The sequence below is a fragment of the Diceros bicornis genome, chromosome 36 (assembly GCF_020826845.1).
Source record: "Diceros bicornis minor isolate mBicDic1 chromosome 36, mDicBic1.mat.cur, whole genome shotgun sequence".
Classification (NCBI taxonomy): domain Eukaryota; kingdom Metazoa; phylum Chordata; class Mammalia; order Perissodactyla; family Rhinocerotidae; genus Diceros; species Diceros bicornis.
In genome coordinates this window covers 25,678,532-25,699,103 of record NC_080775.1, presented here as the reverse complement: position 1 = coordinate 25,699,103, position 20,572 = coordinate 25,678,532, and the positions used below count along the sequence as shown (strand labels likewise).

General features: G+C 39.1%; 1 protein-coding gene across 4 annotated transcripts in view; it reads left to right on the top strand.

Moving 5' to 3' along the window:
• Nucleotides 1-20,191, top strand: part of LOC131398823 (protein adenylyltransferase SelO-like) — a 38,296-nt gene extending 18,105 nt beyond the window's left edge. For all 4 annotated transcript variants that reach the window (XM_058532643.1, XM_058532645.1, XM_058532644.1 and 1 more), the window contains 9 exons: nt 183-266; nt 1,257-1,386; nt 7,116-7,160; nt 7,269-7,350; nt 7,452-7,544; nt 12,791-12,870; nt 13,671-13,714; nt 15,792-15,871; nt 19,647-20,191. In XM_058532643.1, the coding sequence (XP_058388626.1) occupies nt 183-266; nt 1,257-1,386; nt 7,116-7,160; nt 7,269-7,350; nt 7,452-7,544; nt 12,791-12,870; nt 13,671-13,714; nt 15,792-15,871; nt 19,647-19,769 (761 nt within the window). In that variant the 3' untranslated portion in view covers nt 19,770-20,191. The remainder of the gene's footprint in view (nt 1-182; nt 267-1,256; nt 1,387-7,115; nt 7,161-7,268; nt 7,351-7,451; nt 7,545-12,790; nt 12,871-13,670; nt 13,715-15,791; nt 15,872-19,646) is intronic.
• Nucleotides 20,192-20,572: the final 381 nt, after the last annotated feature.

Genomic DNA, 20,572 nt, shown 5'->3' with positions numbered 1-20,572 from the left:
ATAACTGGAATATACAACTATGTACTGGGGCTTTGGGGAGAAAAAAGAAAAAGAAATTGATGAAGATTGGCAATAGATGTTGTTAGCTCAGGATGAATCTGTCCCAGCAAAAAAAAAACAAAAAAAGAAGATGCTTTATTATTTTATTATCATGTTTTTGGAATTTTTTGTTGTTGTTTTAGGTGTTTGTAATACTGATAACTTCAGTTTGTTATCCATTACAATTGACTATGGTCCATTTGGTTTTATGGAGGCCTATAATCCAGGTATGTATATTTATGTGTGTGTGTATACATATATATACACGCACACACGCACACAGTCACACACATACCTTATATCATTAAAAAATCATCACAGGTTTATTCTAGATAAACTGTTATAGCTAATACAGTGATGGGGTAGTATAAAGAATTGGGTTCATTCATAAAATGGTCATTTTCTGTGGTACTCAATCTGCCAGGTGCCATAGGGATACAAAAATGAGTCCTGTGTGGTCTCTGCCGTTGAGGAGTTACATATTAGAGAGATGACCTGAAGGGTAGTAGGGAATGTGTTGTCAGACAGACATGGGTGTGAGTTTGACATCTGACTCTTAATGGCTCTGTGCCCCTGGACAAGTCATTGACCTCTCACTTTACTAATCTGTAAAACGGAGGTAACAATGATACAGTACTTACCACTGGAGGGATCAGAGCAGACAACTCAAGGAGCACAGGCTACTTGAGTTGGAGTGTGAAGTGCGTGTGTAATAACCTGGAAATTCTTGTAGGTTAGAAATGTATCCACTGTTAGGCAAATATTCATATTTTAAAAGGTTTTCATGTGTGTGGGTATTAAGTGTTTATATTACTTTTGAGTTAAATGTTTAATGTCAGAAAGATTTTTATCTAGTAAATATAAATTTATTAAGTTTAAAGATAAACTTAAAGGGGCCGGCCTGGTGGCGCAAGTGGTTAAGTGCGCGCGCTCCGCTGCGGCGGCCCGGAGTTTGCTGGTTCGGATCCCGGGCGCGCACTGATGCACCGCTTGTCAAGCCATGCTGTGGCGGCGTCCCATATAAAGTAGAGGAAGATGGGCACGGATGTTAGCGCAGAGCCAGTCTTCCTTAGCATAAAAAGAGGAGGATTGGCAGATGTTAGCTCAGGGCTGATCTGCCTCACAAAAAGAAAAAAAAAGATAAACTTAAAAATGAAGAAACTCTTTATAATAATTGTCCCCACTGTAAATAATGATAGTATTTTTGTTGTAAACAGATTTTGTACCAAACACATCTGATGATGAAAGAAGATATAAAATAGGAAATCAGGCCGATATTGGGATGTTTAATTTAAACAAGTTGTTACAAGCTCTAAACCCACTACTGGATCCCAGGCAAAAGCAGCTGTAAGTAAAACCTAAATCTGCTAATTAAATCTGTGTGGAAATATAGTTGTATAATGATCATTTTTTGAAAAGCAAGAAACTAGCATTTTTAAAGCCATCTTATTATTTAATCTTTAATAATGAAGGCATTTCAAACTATCTATTTTTCTCTAGTACAGTTCTGGCTTTTTTCCATAGTTATCAGGATAAAGTGTTTTCCTCTTTATTGATTTTAGGTGTTGTGAAATTTTAGTTTATTTCTTTTTTGATCCAAGGGTTATTTATCTCTGTGTTTCTTAATTTCTAAGTAGTTGGGCTTATTTTGTCCATATTTTTATGATCGAAGAATGTGTTTGGTAAAATCTACTATTCAAAATGTATTAAGGTTTCTTTATGGCCCAGGGACATAATAAACTTTTGTACATGTTTTATGATCATACAAAAAAATGTATACTCTCTAGTCGAGGTTTTACTGTATCAAATTGAGTGTATCCAGTATATTATTCAAGTCCTTTATGGCCCTATTTATTTTTTGTCTATTAGATAAGTGTGATTCATAGTAGATGTGTATTAAAATATCCCACTTTAGGGGCCAGCCCTGTGGCGCAAGTGGTTGAGTGCACACACTCCACTGTGGTGGTCCGGGGTTCGCCGGTTTGGATCCTGGGTGCACACTGACACGCTGCTTGTTGGGCCATGCTGTGGCAGTGTCCCATATAGAGTGGAGGAAGATGGGCATGGATGTTAGCCCAGGGCCAGTCTTCCTCAGCAAGAAAAAAAAAAAAGAGGAGGATTGGCAGATGTTAGCTCAGGGCCAATCCTCCTCACAAAAACAACAACAACAACAACAACAACAAAAATATCCCACTTTAATTGTACTTTTATCAAGTAATTTTTTCTAATTGTTTGAAATTTACATATTTTGCTATTGTATTATTGGTACATACAAGTTTTTTACTTATATTTCCTTCAAAAATCATGCCTTTTATCCCAACATAGTGACCCCCTTTATCCTGATTAGCACTTTTAACTCTCAGTTTCAACTTATCTGATATTAATATTGCCATTCATGCTTTCTTTTTGTTGGATTTGCCTTGAATCTCACTTTATTTTTTACCTTTCTTTTTCACTTTGTTTTAAAGTTTGTTTCTTGTGAAAACAAACAAAACATATAGCCAAGTTTTAACTCAGTGTGATGGTTTCTGTCTTAATAGAAATATGTAGGCTGTTCACATTTATTATAATGATTGATTTATTTTATTCCTTCCATCTTACATTGTGCTTTATCTTTATTTTACTTGATGTTTTTCTCCCCCACTTTCCTTATCTTTTTGATTTGAGTGGTTCATTCATTTCCGCTCCCATTGTTTTGGAAACTACTGTATTCCCATCCCCCCAACACACACTGGTGATTATGTTCCTTTTTCTGCCACTTTCTCTACTGTTATATGAAAACAAGTTTCCAAATATTTTCCCTCACTAAAATTCTATTTGCTCATTATTTTTCCCTCCATCTCAGTAAAAGGAGACCTTTTGAAGGCTTTTTTATGTTTTACCTCTAATTACCCAACTGCTAGATTTTGCTAAGGTAATTTAATGTTTTGAATTTCAGGCTGTTGGTGGGTTTTCTCTTGACGTATATCTCTTCTACTTTAAGAATCTTTGCCCTTAGTGTTCCGTTTCTCCCTCCCCCAGTACCTGCCTCCCCCCCCGCAAATTTCTAGTCATTTCACGGCTTACCACTCTTGTTTTTTTCTTGGTTCCCTCTTGAAGTCTCTGTCTTGATTCCTTTCTTAAGTATTTCACTCACACAGGGTATATAGGTGATATATTGTCTGAATCCTTGCATAACCATTAGTATTTTTATTTCCCTCTGACAGATAATCTAGATGTAGGGTATTAGGGATATTAGATAGAGTATGGATTTTGTTGCCTGTAACAGAAACCCAAAATAATAGTAGCTTGAACAAGATGGACATGTATATTTCTCTCACATAAAAGTATGCAGGTTGGTAATTCAGGGCTGGTATGGGGACCGGTTGTCTGAGTCCCAGACTGCTTCCAGCTTTCCATCCCACCCTCCATGGTCCTCATGGTCTGAGATGGGGCACCATCTATAACATCCGTATTCTGTGTAGCAGCGTGGAGAAGAAGAAAAGAGGCAAGTCCTCGCTATTTAAGGATACATTTCAGAATTTGTACACATCACTTCCCTCATTTCACATTAGCCAGAACTTAATCATATAGCCGTATATAGTGTAGTGGCCTTATGAAGCATCAGCTTAGCTAAACTGGTCCAAAAATGCCTTTCCCTATATAGTTATGGGTTAGGTTGGCCGCAAGAGAAATTCACAAGATCTGGAAGGCAGAAGTGAAGCAGCAGCATGTTTACACCCAGAAGGCTGGTGTAGCGTCAGGCACTGCTGCAGCTCACCCGTGTCGTGAATCTGCCGGCTCATCTTGTTGGCATGGGGACATAGCCGAGTCCACAGCTCCTCAGCTCCTCTGGATGGCCTCCTTCCGCTTCTCTGAATCTGGGCCCGGGCGTGTGCTGCTCTGCGGTGAAGCGCACCAGCTCATCCTGCAGGTCACCTGCACCGCTGAGCGTGGGAGCTCGAGCTCTAGATGCGGGGTTCAGTTTCTCTGTGTAGGTTCCAGTTTGTCTTCTCTGTCTCCAGCTTCACATCCGATTGTCTTTCCTGTCTTCTCGGCTCACTTTGAGCCCCAAGACCAGATGCAGAAGCAGCAGCATTCTCTGTGCTTCTTAGCCAGCTGCCACAGTCATGTAAGGTCGCGTTCCTAACATAATCCCTTGTCCCGTAGCGCCGGCAGTGGTTCTGCTTCTCTGCCTGGGACTGTGACTGACAGGCCAGTGAGAGAAAGCTCTGCTGTTGTCCACTGAGTGTTGCCTTTCTTCCATTCCTTTCTTGTTGTGCTCTGGCTCCCCATGATGTGAAGGTTATGACTGCTCAATGTATTTCCACTTCTCCTGTGTTTTCTATACGCTCTCCACTCCTTTGTGTTCTTGCTCAGTGTTTTGTGGGGTTTCTTTCACCTGATGTTCTAAGCCTCTCAATTTGAGTCTCAAGAGTAACCGTCTTCTCTCTCAATTCATCTACTGAATTTCTTAGTCTGAAATCACGTTTTGTAGTTCCAAAAGGTCTAATCAGGTTTAGTTTATTCTTCTTAAGCGTTCTTATTACATTTTTTCGTATTGTTCTCTGTCTCCAGTAGCAGTTCCTTTGCCTCTTTCTTGGGGCTCAGCTCCAGCTAAGTGGGGGTGCACGTTGAACAGGCCAGCAGAGGACTGCAGGCCAGTTTTGAGCTTCCTGTTGGGCCTCCAGGAGGCTGCCTCTCTGCTCGCAGCTCTCCTCAGCAGCCGAGGCAGGTTCTCTCCCACCTTCTGGCGTAGAGAGTTTTAGAAGTTCCCCTGTAGCCTCTTGGAAACCAGGGAGCCCACTAGCTCCTTCCACAAACATTTACACAGGCAGGGCCCTTAACGTCTTTGCCCTGCTCAGCCACGCTGTACCTCAGGAGTGAGCGTCTGCGGCCTCGCTCAGACCCTCCGGGCCCCGCCCGCCTCCTTCAGGCCCCAGCAGCTCCTGGGCCCAGGAGAGGATTTGAATTAGAGCAGGGAAGGGGCAGGCACCAGGAATTCTTTTAAACTGCCATCTTCCTTTGACATCCCTGGTTTAGTCTTTGGCCTTTCATGCTTTTAAAGGAAATCAGTTATTTGCCTTCTGGTGGTTCATTGTGGTGGGGGGCCCTTCATTAGAGGGTATAGTGCTTCTCTGGCCCCTGCTTACTGCTCCCTGAGGAAAGAGGGGTTAATCAGCACTTTGATGAATTTGGGAGAAGAAACTAAACATGTGTGGCTCACCCTATTAATACTTCTCTTTTGGGAATCTGCCCGACCAGCGATAACACACGTTTTCGGCTTCTTGATGCGTTAGTTTTACCGGGGTGTGCCCAGATGGCAGAGGCCCGTAGTTATAACTGCTGTTCTAGCAACTGGGTGAATAAATGTTTCCAAATTAGGCACAACCTATTATCATGCCTATTTATCTGCAAGCCTAAGCCGTTTTCTCCAGACTAGCTTTTATCAGTAATAAAGCTGAAATTTTAATCTCAGTGTCTGTTGTGTGATCTCTCATTCAGAATTTAGGCTGAAGTAAAAGGGTACATGGCTGCCTTTTTAAACAACAGAGTAAATAATAAATAGATAACTTTGTAGTGTCTATAATTAGTTACTCAAAATGAAATATCTTATGTATATATATGAATAAGCATGAGTGGTAATCTGAATACATTAATAATTACAAAGAACGTTGAGATATTTGTCGTTCCGACCACTAGACATTGAACTCCTTGAGGGCAGGAACCACATTTTAATCATTTCTGTGTCTCCAGTGTATTTACAATAAGATAAAACGTATTTGTCTTCACACTCCCCCCCCACCAAAAAAAATTCTAAAATTTACCATTTCCAATACAACAAGATCCCAAATGGAAGGCAAGGCATAAAGTGATTTTATTAACCCCAGGTAGCAAAAAAATTGCTACAATAAGGATAAAAGTTTTACATACCATCAATGGTTTCCTTAATTTAATTTAAAAATATGTTGGTAATGTAGTCACATAGTTTAGAACCAAAGCAATATAAAATGATATTCATTAAGCAGTCTTCATCTCACCCTTGTCTCTATTAATTTTATATCCCTTTTGCCTCGCAGAGTTCACTCATTCATTCAACAACTACTTATTGAGATGCTTAGTATATGTCAGACACTATTCTAAGTGCTAAGTGGACAGCAACGAATAAAACAGCACAATAATTGTGCCCTCATGGTGCTTACTTCTGGTGGGAGAGACAGTCAATAAACAGAATAAAGAAGTTTATAGCATACTAGAAAGAGATAAGTACTATGGAAAAAAATAAAGCAGGGGATAGAGAGTACAGGGAGGAGGGGTTTGCAGTTTTAAAAGGATGGTCAGCACCTCACTTGAGCAAAGACTTGAAGGAGTCCCAGGAGCAAGCCACACAGATATCTGGGGGAAGAGGGCTACGGGCAAGGGAATACCCTGTGCAAAGGCCCTGGGGTGGGAGCGTGTGGGGGTGTTTAAGGAACAGCAAGAAGGTCAGTGTGGCTGCAGAGGAAGGAGCAAGGGGAAGAGTAGTAGGAGATGAGGTCAGGAAGGTGAAAGGAGTGGAGCTTCAGAATGTATTACACTTTTGTGTCACTTAAATACACTAAGAATGTTAAGAAACAGAAAGTTTATTTGTTTAAAAATGGGTTTAAGGTTATGAACGCTTTAATTTTTATGAAATGTTTCACTATATTTTCATACATTCAGAAAAATAAAATGTTATTGTATTGGGCGAGGTATTTGTAATGCATTATTTTGGATGTAAGATGATTTTAAAAATACACCAGAAAAACCTATTTATGTAACTCTTTTTGGTACTAGAGACATATCAACATTTGTCCTTTAAGCTAATTGTATGTAGTAAGGTTTCAGGAGTGACATGATTTGATCTATACTGTATCTAAATCTTTGAGACCATAAATTTATATTGATAATTTTCTCTAAAATATGATATATAATGAAATCACTCAGCTAGAATCAGTAGCATGTAATCTAATGTGATTTAATATATGAGAAGGTTCACTTGGTTCTTATAAAATGTAATTTAAGAATGTTAATTTTAAATCAAGGTTTAACTGTCTTTCTTTTTCTCCCTCCCATAGTGCTGCTCAGATTCTTGAGGGGTATCCTGATCTTTATTATACAAGGTTTGTCCTTTGTGAATACGGATTTTAAAGCATCCTGGTTGGTTTGAGGACAATTCTTAAAATAGTGAGAATTTTAATAACACATTGAATTGGTATTTCTCCTTCTAGATTTAGAGAATTGTTCAAAGCCAAATTGGGGTTACTTGGAGAAAGGAAGGGTGATGAGGAGTTGATTGCATTTCTCTTACATGTGAGTTTATCGTTTTATCTTTGCTTTCCGATTAACATTTGAGTTACTATTCAGCGTAGTTTTGAAGAATTGAGATTGATAAATATTGTTACTTTCATTAGCTCATGGAAAAGACAGAAGCTGATTTTACCATGACGTTTCGGCAGCTCAGCGAGATTACTCGAGACCAGTTACAGGAGCTCGCTGTTCCTCAGGTAGTCATTTGTGACACTGGGCTTTTTCTTGATTCAGTTTTCTTTAACAGGTTTATTGAGGTATAATTTACATACCATAAAATTCCACTCCCCTTAAATATACAATTCAGTGATTTTTAATAATTTACAGATTGGTGCAGTTATCACCACAATTCAATTTGAGAACCATTCCATCCCTCTGAAAAGGTCCTTTGTACCATTTGTCATTAATCCGTGTTTCTACTCCCAGCCTCAAGTGACAAATAATTTACTTTCTCTCTCTCAAAGTTTTCACTTTCTAGACATTTCCTGTAAGTGGAACCATACAATATGTGGTCTTTTGCATCTTGCTTCCTCGTGTAGCATATTTTTGAGGTTCATCCATGTTGTAACCTACATTATTAGTTCTTTTCTGTTTACGACTCAGTAGTACTCCAGTGTATGGATATACCACATTTTGCTGATCTATTTAGCAGTTGATGGGCATTTGGGTTGTTTCCACTTTTTGGCTATTGTAAATAAATACTGCTCTGAACATTCATGTGCAAGCTTTTGTGTGCACGTATGTTTTCATTTCTCTGGGATAGATACTAGGAGTGGAACTGCTGGATTGTTTAGTAAATGTATTTTAATTTTTTGAGAAACTGCCAAACTGTTTCCAAACTGGCTGGACTTAATTCAGTTTTAAGAATATGTGTTGCCTTTTAATTTCAGAGCTAATACATTGCATTTATGGAATAAAATGGGTATTACCAGAAGACTCCTACTTATAGATTTTTAGAAACATAGACCTGTTTATAAGGTCTAAGTCTTTTATATTGCAATTATTGCTTGTATTATTTTTGAGATTAAAACAGCCTTATTTTTTTCAATTTAAATTTCTTCAATATCTTTCATGACATTCTCTGTATAGTTAATGTTATCTTTTCATAATTTTTAAAAATTCGTCCTCACGCATTTATTCAACAAGTATTTATTGAGAACCCACTATTATTGAGAGTTTATTCTGGGACAGGCATTATAGTAAATACTTTACAAAATAATGAATAATAATAATATAATAATAGCTAACATTTATTGAGTCCTTATTATATTTCAGGCACTACTCTAAGCATTTTATATGTATAATCTTTGCCATAACATATGAGGTAGGTACCATTGTTATCTCTATTTTACTGATAGAGAAACTGAGGCACAGAGAGGTTGTAACTAATGCCAGGTCACACAACTGGTAAAAGTCTGGCTGGATTCAGACCCTGGCAGCTTTCTCCAGAGTCCGTGCTCTTAACCCCCGGGCTCTACGCATTTCTCATGTAAGCCTGCTGTAGCAGTAGCTCAATATAGTAATAATAGGAAATTTTTATGAGCTTTTTTTTTTTTTAAATATTCAGTCCTGACTCACAGATGGCTTAGTTTTATTTTATTTATTTATTTATTTATTTATTTATTTATTTATTTTTTGTGAGGAAGATCAGCCCTGAGCTAACATCCATGCCAATCCTCCTCTTTTTGCTGAGGAAGACTGGCCCTGCGCTAACATCCATGCCCATCTTCCTCCACTTTATATGGGATGCCGCCACAGCATGGCCTGACAAGCAGTGCCTCGGTGCGCGCCTGGGATTTGAACCCAGGCCGCCAGCAGTGGAGCACGTGCACTTACCAGCTATGCCATGGGGCCAGCCTTTTATGAGCTTTTAATTTATTCTCTGTCAATAGGAAAACAGCAGGATCTGATTCTCATGCTTACACAGGCCTGATGAGGCTCCTTCTAAAGGTGTTTTTCTGCTAATGGGCACTTAGCCTGTGGTTCTGGTGGTAGAATTTATGTTAGAGGAGCTCTGAGCAGTGAGTAAGCCCTTCCTGGGCCTCCTAATTCACGTGCCCAGGCAGGTCCTTCCTCATCATACATCAGTTTGCCTTAAATAAAATAGAGACATGGGGTCCAGGGAGAAAGCAGAGGATGGACAGCTTCCTCCCTCAGTCCTTCCATCCAGTCAGTCACAAATGAGAGGTAGCACGGGATAAGTCATAAGGCTTGGAATTAGAGTCCTGTGGAAGTTGAGTCTAGACATCATCATCCAGTAGCTGAGTAAACTTGAGCATGCGATTTATTTATTTATTTATTTTTTAAAAAAAGATTTTATTTATTTAATTATTTCCCCCCAAAGCCCCAGTAGATAGTTGTATGTTATAGCTGCACATCCTTCTAGTTGCTGTATGTGGGACGCGGCCTCAGCATGGCCTGAGAAGCGGTGCATCGGTGCGCGCCCGGGATCCGAACCCGGGCCACCAGTAGCAGAGCACGCGCGCTTAACCACTAAGCCACGGGGCCAGCCCTGAGCATGCGATTTAACTTCTCTGAGTGTCCCTTCTCTGGTCAGTAACAGAGGCAGTCCCACGCTAGGCCTAATTTTTTTTTTTAATGTTTAAATACAGTCACGTGGTTAAAAACCTTGTCCCCATCCACTGCATTCCCCTCTCCCACTCCTGGAGGAAGCCATTTTTATTAATTTCTTATATGTCCGTCCAGTGGTTTTGAGTCAAATACAAGCAGATATTGATATATATATATTTTTTATATTTTTTAATATAAAAGATAGCATACTTCTTTGTAATGTTTGCATCTTGTTTGATAGTATGTCCTGAAAATCTTTATATGTCAATACATAGAAAGAATCCTCATTCTTTTGTAGGTGTACCATATTTTATTTAACCAGTTGTCTACAATGGCACTTACGTTATTTCCCAACTTTTGCTGTTAAAGTGTACATAGATTATTTCATTTGGTACAGATGAATCTGTAGGGAATTTCCCAGAATGGATTTCTGGGTTAAAGGATATACACGTTGTAATTTTGCTACATCTTGCCAAACTGCCATAGGCTTTGACATTTTGTATTATTATCAGCAATGTATTTCTTTTTAAGAGGGGAAAAATTAATTAAAGAAAAATGTAAAAACAAATGCTCAAGATGAAAATATTGTAGTCTTTTTGAAGGTTTAGTTCCCTGACATTCATGATCCATTTGTTAAAGTAGTCTCAGGCTTAGACTCACAAAATTTTCCGTTGAGAAAGGACGTTAAAGATGAATTCATTTTACGATATGGAGACTGAGGCCGAGAGAGGTTAAATGACTTGCTGAATTCACATAGTCGTTTTTTACGCAATCAGAACTAGAACCAAAACTTCCTGCTGCTCAGTGTCCTTTTCATTATGCCAGGCCTGCCAGCTATTCCTTTGTGAATTCTTACTTCTTTGATATTTCAAGCTCCATTATTTTACCAAAACTTGGTCCTTGTTTTCCCACATAGTGAAGCGGAGGCAAGAAAGATGGATTTTCTAGTGTATGTTCAAGAGGAAGTATACTGGGTGATGGAGGACACTGGGCTCTGGAGGCAGACGGGGTGCTTCACCTCCGGGGTCCCCTTCGACAGGTGTGTGAGCTGGCACAGGTTTCTCAGTTTTTCTAAGCCACCCCTGTGTCATCGGTGAGATGGGTTAATAGTAATATCTAGCTCAGAGGCCCTCAGTCGTTGTTAGCCATCAGTGGTGATTTCAGACCTCTGTTTTCTCAGCGTGACCTCCAGCAGAGTCCACCTGGGGTTTGAAGGAAAGGTGCCACGATTGAGAGGATGTCAGCAAGAGGCTTCAGCTCTTACCGCTTATTTTACAACTACTTTCAAACAAAAATCATTGTTGTCAGTGTAGGAAATAAGAGTTAAACTACTGTTGATTGAAAAAGAAGCACAGTAAATTTTATTGCTGAGGTAGGTATGGATCATACTAGTTATAAGGAAATTATTGTTCTCACAGGTATGGGATAGCCATAAATTACATTTTTAGGAGTGATTTGAATAAAAGAATGTCTACCTGTTCAGTAGGAAATACAGAAAAATGTTAACCAATAGGCATCTTTGATGTAATTAAAAAATTATCAGTGGGGGCCCCCAGGTGGTGCAGCGGTTACGTGCGTGCACTCCACTTTGGCGGCCTGGGGTTCGTGGGTTCGGATCCTGGGTGTGCACTGACAAACCGCTTGTCAGGCCATGCTGTGGCGGCGTCCCATATTAAGTAGAAGAAAATGGGCACGGATGTTAGCCCAGGGCCAGTCTTCCTCAGCAAAAAAGAGGAGGATTGGCATCAGATGTTAGCTTAGGGCTGATCTTCCTCACACACACACAAAAAATTATCAGTGATTTGTCTATTGAACTAATTATCATTTAATTAGTGATAATCACTAATTATCATTTAGTGTGTGGAAAATGGAGACAAAGTAATGTTAAAGTGACTTGTTCAAGTTCTTGACAGGTATTTATATTTAAATTACTAAGAGTTGGGAAAATTTAAGTGGGAAGAGATTGTTACACTTTTAATCATTTCAATAGTTAATTTCTGTGTCTTTTGATTCTGAAACTTTTTCAACTCCCTAGCTCTTAGGTAGAGCTAGTTGCTTATTCCTTTGTGTTCCCTTAGCCTTTTATATATATTTCTATAAAACTTCTAAAATGGTATTCAATTATTTGTTTCTACACTTTCCTTCTTAAAGGCAGGGAGCATGTCTTATTAATTTTTATATCCTTCCCACCTAACATAGTTCCTAGCACATAACTGACATTCCATAAATATGTGTTAAATGAATTAATAGATGGCTAAATAAAACACAGTTACAAATTAAGCTTTTAAAAGTAAATTATAGGGGCCGGCCCCGTGGCTTAGCGGTTAAGTGCGCGCGCTCCACTGCTGGCGGCCCGGGTTCGGATCCCGGGCGCACACTGACGCACCGCCTCTCCGGCCATGCTGAGGCCGCGTCCCACGTACAGCAACTAGAGGGATGTGCAGCTATGACATACAACTATCTACTGGGACTTTGGGGGGAAAATAAATAAATAAATCTTAAAAAAAATATATATATATGTCTATTAAAAAAAAAGTAAATTATACATTAAGGGAGTTCCTAATTTAAAGGAAGCCTTTGGTAATATAAGTATTCACATATAATCTCTATTTATGGGAACTTTATATATTTTTTATTTCTCTTAAATCATGCCATTACATGGATTTCCATGAATTAGAATTTTAGAGTTGAATGTTACACGAAGAAAAGGAAAATATTATTCCTTTTCAGTAATACTTCTACTTGAAATAGCATATCTTAAAAAAATCTGGATATTGTAAGTTATTATTAAAGAACATAATTTAAAGGAATATAAAGTTAAACTGAACAGATATTCGTAAAATAAGCCATCTATCACTGTATTTTTATTTAGCAATTCTGGGCACTGAAGATGATTTCAAAGCACGAACTCTTTCCTGCCTGGGTGTCCCAGTACCTTCTGAGACTGAAGAGGTAAGGTAACCTAATCACTTCTGGAAAAGCATCTAATGCGTTATTTTAGCATAGTCAACCCATCAGGTTCCTCTCTTCCTTCCCATTTTCCAACATTTCCTTTTTTCTTCCGGGTCCTTTGCACTGGCTGAGGCATCTATAGTAACTCCTCACCACGCAGAGAGCACCCACCTGTTGGCCTCAACTCTGAGAACGCAGTTCCCCAGGTCCCCCAGCCCAAGCCATGAAGCTCTGGATGAGAGCTCCTCGGGCGTTCATCCAATGTCTACTAATTGTCACATCTGACACAGTTGTAAGAAGTTACTTTGTTTCCTAACTCACAATGAATTAGAGGCTACAAACATGAAAGAGTAGAGAAGTTGTAGGCAGTGGCCGCGGAGGGGAGAAGGAAGAGACAGGAGACAGAGGACACACAGGAGCAAATAGTCCTTCAGTGTAATGGCTGCTGAGGGCTGTTTATGAAGATGACCCTGAATACTCAAGAAAATTATTTTCAGAAAACTATGGTTAAGATAAGGAAAGGGATCAGACAGTTTAGGGTATTTTTTATACAAAAGTATTTTTTAACTGGTAAAAATAAAAGAAGGTTTGGTATTATCTAAAATAACTGAACAAGGTAGTATTTTATATATTGTTTAATCAAACTCAGTATTTTCTGTCTTTCAGAGACATTCATTCAGTGTGATTTTTAATGTTTTTTCTCAATATTTGTCTTGTGAAATAATTCCCACCCTTTTGAAAAAATGATATAATTTGGGGAGATGGTAGTTAATTTTGTCCTGTGTTTTATTCATTTTTAGTAACAGGAATGATTCAGATTCTGAAAGAAGAGAAAGAATGACAAGTAAGTAATCCTTTTGATTTTTTTTATTGATGTCATAATAGTTTCTAACATTGTGAGATTCCAGGTGTACATTATTTGTCTGTCACCATATAAATGCGCCCCTTCACCCCTTGTGCCCACCCCCCTCCTTTTGATTTTTTTCAACTTTAAGGATCATCACATAAAAGCAATAATTTTTGAAAACTGAAGTAATTACTTAAGGGAACTGAGTTTTTTTGTTTGTTCTGTTTTTAACTAGAATAATTATACCTGAGTATATTTTAGTTGAGGTGAAGTGTCATATATGAGCTTTTCTAATTTCAGCAGATGATGTTTAACTCGGGGCATGACAGCTCTGCTTTCAATAAGTTTGCATACTGATGTTAAAATAATAGAGTCTTAAAAGATAGTGGAGAGACAAGGAAGGTGGTGTGGGTTATAATGGTGGAAAGAACATGAGTTTTGGAATCTGGCTGATGAATCTCATTTTGCCATTTTTTAACTGTATGATCTGAAAGATACTTAACTCTCCAAGCTTCAATACCCTTAGCTATTACAAAATGGGGATATTTTGCAGGGATAATGTAATGATGATCAATGATATATGGAAGATGTCTTGTTACAGTGCCTGGACCATAATACACATCCAGTAAATGATTGCTCTAAAATATATCGCCTTTATAAACTGATTTCAGTTTACCATCATGACTTCACACTTGGCTTGGAGAAGAAAAAAATGGAAGTTATTTCTTTTTGCAGTGTGGATTCTAACAAGATCAGAGAAGTTAAGACAGAAGGACCTAAGTCCTTCAGGACTCTCGCCTTACTTAGCACTTGTGTAGAGAGGTAGTGTGTGTCATCAGGGTGGCTGACTCATGTTTTTTTTTGTGTGTGTGTGTGAGGAAGATTGACCCTGACCTAACATCTGCCAATCCTCCTCTTTTTGCTGAGGAAGACTGGCCCTGGGCTAACATCCATGCCCATCTTCCTCCACTTTATATGGGACACCGCCACAGCATGGCTTGCCAAGTGGTGCGTTGGTGCATGCCTGGGATCCGAACCGGCGAACCCTGGGCCACTGCAGCGGAGCGCGCACACTGAACCATTGCGCCACCGGGCCGGCCCCTGACTCATGTTGATGAAATAAGGATGATGCTAACATTCCATGTTAGGTTAGGGAATGAGATTGCTTCTTGAACTCAGCACATTATTGTAGAAGTAAAAACAAGTTTAGTTTTTACGGAAAGTGAGTAAATCTGTTTGGGACCCAGCATGGATTGAGTTGCTGGCCACTTATGTCCCTTGGGGTAATCATACAGAATTTTATAGACCAGCTCAGAAAATGGACAATCTCAGCAGTTAAGAGAAAGAAGAAATTGAAAGAAGAAAATGTGGTGTCAGTCTTCAGTATCTGGATTTGTTTGGTTATGACAGGGTGGATGAGATGGTAAAATGAAAGAAATTTAGTGAATTCAAGGCTGTCACTTTTTTTTTTTTATTCTGGTAACCTTGGTTTATAACATTATGTAAATTTCGGGTTTGCATCATTATGTTTCCATTTCCATGTAGATTACATCATGTTCACCACCCAAAGACTAATTACAATCCATCACCACACACATGTGCCTAATGATCCCTTTTGCCCTCCTCTACTGCCTGCATGTAACCTCTCCTGTCTGCTCTTGATGGCCTCAGCGTTAAGCAGTCCTACTGAGTCAGACCTTAATTCTGTGCTTGACGATGTGAAAAGCAGCAACTTTGCCCCTCCGCTTAGGGCCGAATTCAGATGAATTCACTACTTTCTCCATGCTTTATAAAATGCTTAGTGAACTGAACCTGGTGAAAAAACCAAATTAATGATGAAGCCCTGAAGAGAAAAACAAAACATAATATTGCTTATAATGCTCAAAAAACTTTCTTCTGTACCATAAGATAATGAATACTGTACATTGTTTATAAACATCAAAATTGACTGAAGCTGATCGTCTCTTCTCATTTGAGCCTTCCAGCAAAGTTCTTAAAGGTTATCTAATTTCATAGGGCCTGTGTCAATTTAGTAATTTATTGTTCCAATATGTACTTTTCCCTCTTGTTTAAGCTGTTAATCCCAGATATGTGCTGAAGAACTGGATGGCAGAGTCTGCAGTGCAAAAAGCAGAAAGGAATGATTTTTCAGAGGTAAGGGGGTTGAATTTTCTGGGTTTATTTTTATTAATTTTAAATATATCATATTTTAAGCACACTTATTTTGTTTGCAGACATGCTAAATTATACCATTGCCAGCACCACCCTCCCAGAATTCTCGTTGCCTGGTCTCTCTTTTTGTATTTATCAGTGAATCATTTTCTCACGTTTTCTAATTTATTCTGTATTGTATTTAAATATTCATTTTATAACATATATCTACATTCTTTGAACTTCTGAGGGTCTGATTCTACTTTATTGTTTTTTTTAATTTAATTAATTTATTTTTTCCCCCAGAGCCCCAGTAGATAGTTGTATGTCATAGCTGCACATCCTTCTAGTTGCTGTATGTGGGACGCGGCCTCAGCGTGGCCGGAGAAGCGGTGGGTCGGTGCGCACCCGGGATCCGAACCCGGGCCGCCAGCAGCGGAGTGCGCACTTAACCGCTAAGCCACGGGGCCGGCCCCTGTTTATTGTTTCTGTTTGGGAATTTTGGATTTCAGTCTCTGAAATCCGGTGAGCCTGATTTGAGGGTGCATCTCTCCAGAAGGAGTTAGCTTTTGCTTCTACCAGGTTCCATGGCACTAGCAACCTGGGTCCACTTAAATTGGTCTTGACAGCACTGAGGATGAATGAACTAGGTCTAGTACATCACTGTGGATAAATCTCACATATGACGTTAGGCAAAACAAGCAAGTGGCAAGGAATACATACAATGTGTTACCACTTAAATACAGTGTAAAACATGCAAAATTGTATGTTATTTAGGGATACATGCATATATAATAAAAGCAACAAAATGAGTAAAGATGATAAACATCTTCAGACAGTGGTTACCTTGCAGTGAGGAGGAAATTTTAGTTAGGGAAGGATGCTCAGGGCTTCAACCTGGAAGCATTTTTTTTCTGAAGCTGGGTGGAGAATGGATACACAGGTGTTCATTATATTCTTCTGCATACCTTCTTCTATGCCTCAGATATTTCATAATCAATTGTTTAAAAATGAATTACACATAATATATTTTTTAGAAGAGGAACGGCCCTGGCACTCGTGCTGTCACTCTTCTGTCCTGCACTGGAGCAGACATTATTGATGACCACGGCCCTCTTTCTCTCTGAAACTGCTCACAGCCTCAGAATCATTCACATCACAGCATGCTGCGTAGTCACTACCAACTGATCAGAGCTGACATGAGAGAGAGACTCTTTTTGCTATTTCAGATTTGGAATTTACATTAACTTTTTAAGTCAGTAGTTTAATTAGCCTGACAAGTCTAGGTTTTCGTATTAGAAAATAAAATATTTTTACATGTAACCTTTTTATGGTATTAAGGAAAAACAAAGAGAAGGGAGATAACTCAGTATTTATCTTTAGAGAAATTGGTCTAAGCTGGGGAAACTAAACATTGTGTAATAAGTTGTTTTGTTGGCTTATTTCTCCTTCCTTCCCTATATTTTGTTCCTTCCCTGTTTTCCTCCCTTCCTCATAATTATATTTGAGTGAGGATGCAGTGCCCACCATGGGTGGGGAGGTGTCTTCCTAGGTTCAAGTAAATATTCAGATTCACAAGACTGTCGCAGGCTACTCTTGGCCCCAGTCGACTCTGGAAGATGTAGGACAGAAACGTAGCTTACCACCAGGGCAACACCAGGTTCCTCGTTTGCAGGCGTTTTTGCAGCAGTCCACAACAGCAGCGTCTGGCCACATGCCCAGTTGTGTGAGCAGTGCAGGATAGGTTGCAGAGAGATCAAAGAAAAGACCCAGAGACGGCGAACAAGCCACATCGGTTTGTTGGGAGTTACTTACAGGGAATGTCCTGTAGCAGCTGGCCGGGTGGAAGTGTGCACCCGCGCCCATGGGCGGGGAGGTTTCCACTGTCTCCACAAGAGACCCACCTTATACCAAGAGTCACCACACTAAGGAAAGCCCAGAGCATTCTATCAGGTCTTTACAGTTCCCAGTCCAAATGCTATTTGTCAGTCCTAAGCAACAGCTCATGGTGATACAGTTGCCATACGACGTTATCGGGTTACCAGGGCAACAGACCTAGAAAGTTAACCAGGGGTTAAATTCTCATGCAGGAAAGGAAAAAGATTTTATTAAATCTTTATACATGTAACCCTTTACACACACAACTTGTGTTTACCTTCTTGCATCAAATATTTCTTGAGAATCTACTCTGCAAGGCATGGTAGAGAAGTATAAAGATCTGTTCAAGGAGCTTTTAAGCTAGTAGGTGAAATTAGATAGGTATAAAACTGACTTCAGGGGCTGGCCTGGTGGTGCAGTGGGTAAGTTCACGTGCTCTGCTTTGGTGACCTGGGGTTCATGGGTTCAGATCCCGGGCGTGGACCTACACACTGCTCATCAAGCCACGCTGTGGCGGCATCCCGCATATAAAATAGAGGAAGATTGGCATAGATGTTAGCTCAGGGCTAATCTTCCTCAAACAAAAAGAGGAAGATTGGCAAAAGATGTTAGCTCAGGGCCAATCTTCCTCACAAAAAAAGAAAAAACGACAAAAAAAACCTGACTTCAATGAAAGGATATGTTTAGAAAGTCCCCGGGGAGAAGTTAAGAGGGGCTTTAAGAGCACTATATTGATGATGATACAGTATTCCTACTTAAAATATTAATAATACAGTGATATGCTCTATTTGATTTGTTGGCCTTGCTTTCTTATAGATAATCATCCTCCTTTTTCTATCAGAATGAGGCATTTCCTTAGTAATACCCAAGGAAGTGACAAAACCCCTGGAAAAAAATATTTTTAATTGAGGTATAGTTGACATATGACATTATATTAGTTTTTGGTGTACAACATAATGATTTGATATTTGTATATATCGTGAAGTGATCACCACAATAAGCCAGTTAACATCCATCACCACACAAAGTTACAAATTTTTTTCTTCTGATGAGGACTTTTAAGATCTACTCTCTTAGCAACTTTCAAATATGCAATACAGTATTATTAACTGTAGTCACCGTGCTGTACATTACATCCCCATGACTGAGTCATTTTATAACTGGATGAAAATATACAATTCATCCTAGAATTATTGTTGAAAGAGGTGTGTTCTTTGATGCCTCAGTTTATTACCAGTTTATTACCTGGCACATTGCAGATTAGGAAGCAGCATGAGTTGGAATCCATGCCCTTGATTTGGAAAGATTGTAAATCGTTGACATCCTTTTATTTTTGTAAATATTTTAGAAAATTATATTTCTTTTAATGCTGTGAAGGAATTTTAGAATTATCAGGATATATATGTAGTCTTCATGATGCTGTATATATTCACTCTCTTGTTTTAGCACAAATCTAGTACTTGAGGAACTTTCTGTGGAATAATAGAAATTTTAAGTAACAACTATAGTTAAAGTGTTTTTTTTTTTTTTTGGTGAGGAAGATTAGCCCTGAGCTAACATGCATTGCCAGTCCTCCTCTTTTTGCTGAGGAAGATGGGCCCTGGGCTAACATCCATGCCGATCTTCCTCTGCCTCATATGGGACACTGCCACAGGTTGGCTTGATGAGCGGTGCGTAGGTCTGCCCAGGATCCCAACCTGCAAACCCCAGACTGCCGAAACAGAGCACGTGAACTTAAGCACTATGCCATCAGGCCGGCCCCTCAAGTTTTAATAAAACATAAAACGTGTAAACATCTTCAAACAGATTTAAAATTTACTTTGTCATTTTAGAAATATAGAAAGTTAATAAGGGTCCCGAGAAAGAAAATCTATATTTATCTACTTAAATTGTTTACCAGGTCCGTCTTCTCCAGCAAGTTCTTCAGCATCCATTCCAGAAGCATTCTGCAGCTGAGAAAGCAGGCTACTCCTCACCTACTCCTTCTTGGGCTAAAGATCTCAGGGTCAGCTGCTCATCTTAATTTTGGGGAAAATAAATTAAGGAATACTTCTGTCATTGAACTCAACATAGAATAATCTATTTGATAAATTCTTAATGACCATCTACATTTTGATGACAATCCTACATTTCATAATAATGATTATACATAAAATTTTTTTGTGTGTGTGTGAGGAGATCAGCCCTGAGCTAACATCTGCCAATCCTCCTCCTTTTTTGCTGAGGAAGACTGGCCCTGGGCTAACATCCGTGCCCATCTTCCTCCACTTTATATGCGACACCGCCACAGCATGGCTCGCCAAATAGTGCGTCAGTGCGTGCCCGGGATCTGAACCGGTGTACCCCGGGCTGCCTCAGTGGAGTGCGTGCACTTAACCGCTTGCGCCACCGGGCCAGCCCCTAAAAATATTTTTTAATAAAATAAACTGGACCTATTCTTTGGAACATGTTTGTGATCATTTTTGTTCTAATCAATAACTTTAATGGAATAAGAAATTGTTTTTGGTAAACCATGAGTTATTCTCAATAACTAAAAAATCTTATGACAATCTTGTAATGAATTTGTAAATATTCATCTAATTCTTACTATGTTCACAGCACTTTGTAGTACTTCAAATAAGTGTATAGTTTAATTGTTCTCCTAGAGCTTTTTTGTCTATTATGGTAATTTTCAAACATTTACCAAAGTAAAGGCAATAGTTTAATCAACCTGATTTACCATTCAACCAGCTTATTAATTATCAGTGCATGATCAGTCTTGCTTCATCTACACCCCTACATACTTACCCCATGTTCCTAGTTATTGTTTTAATTGACATGTAATTT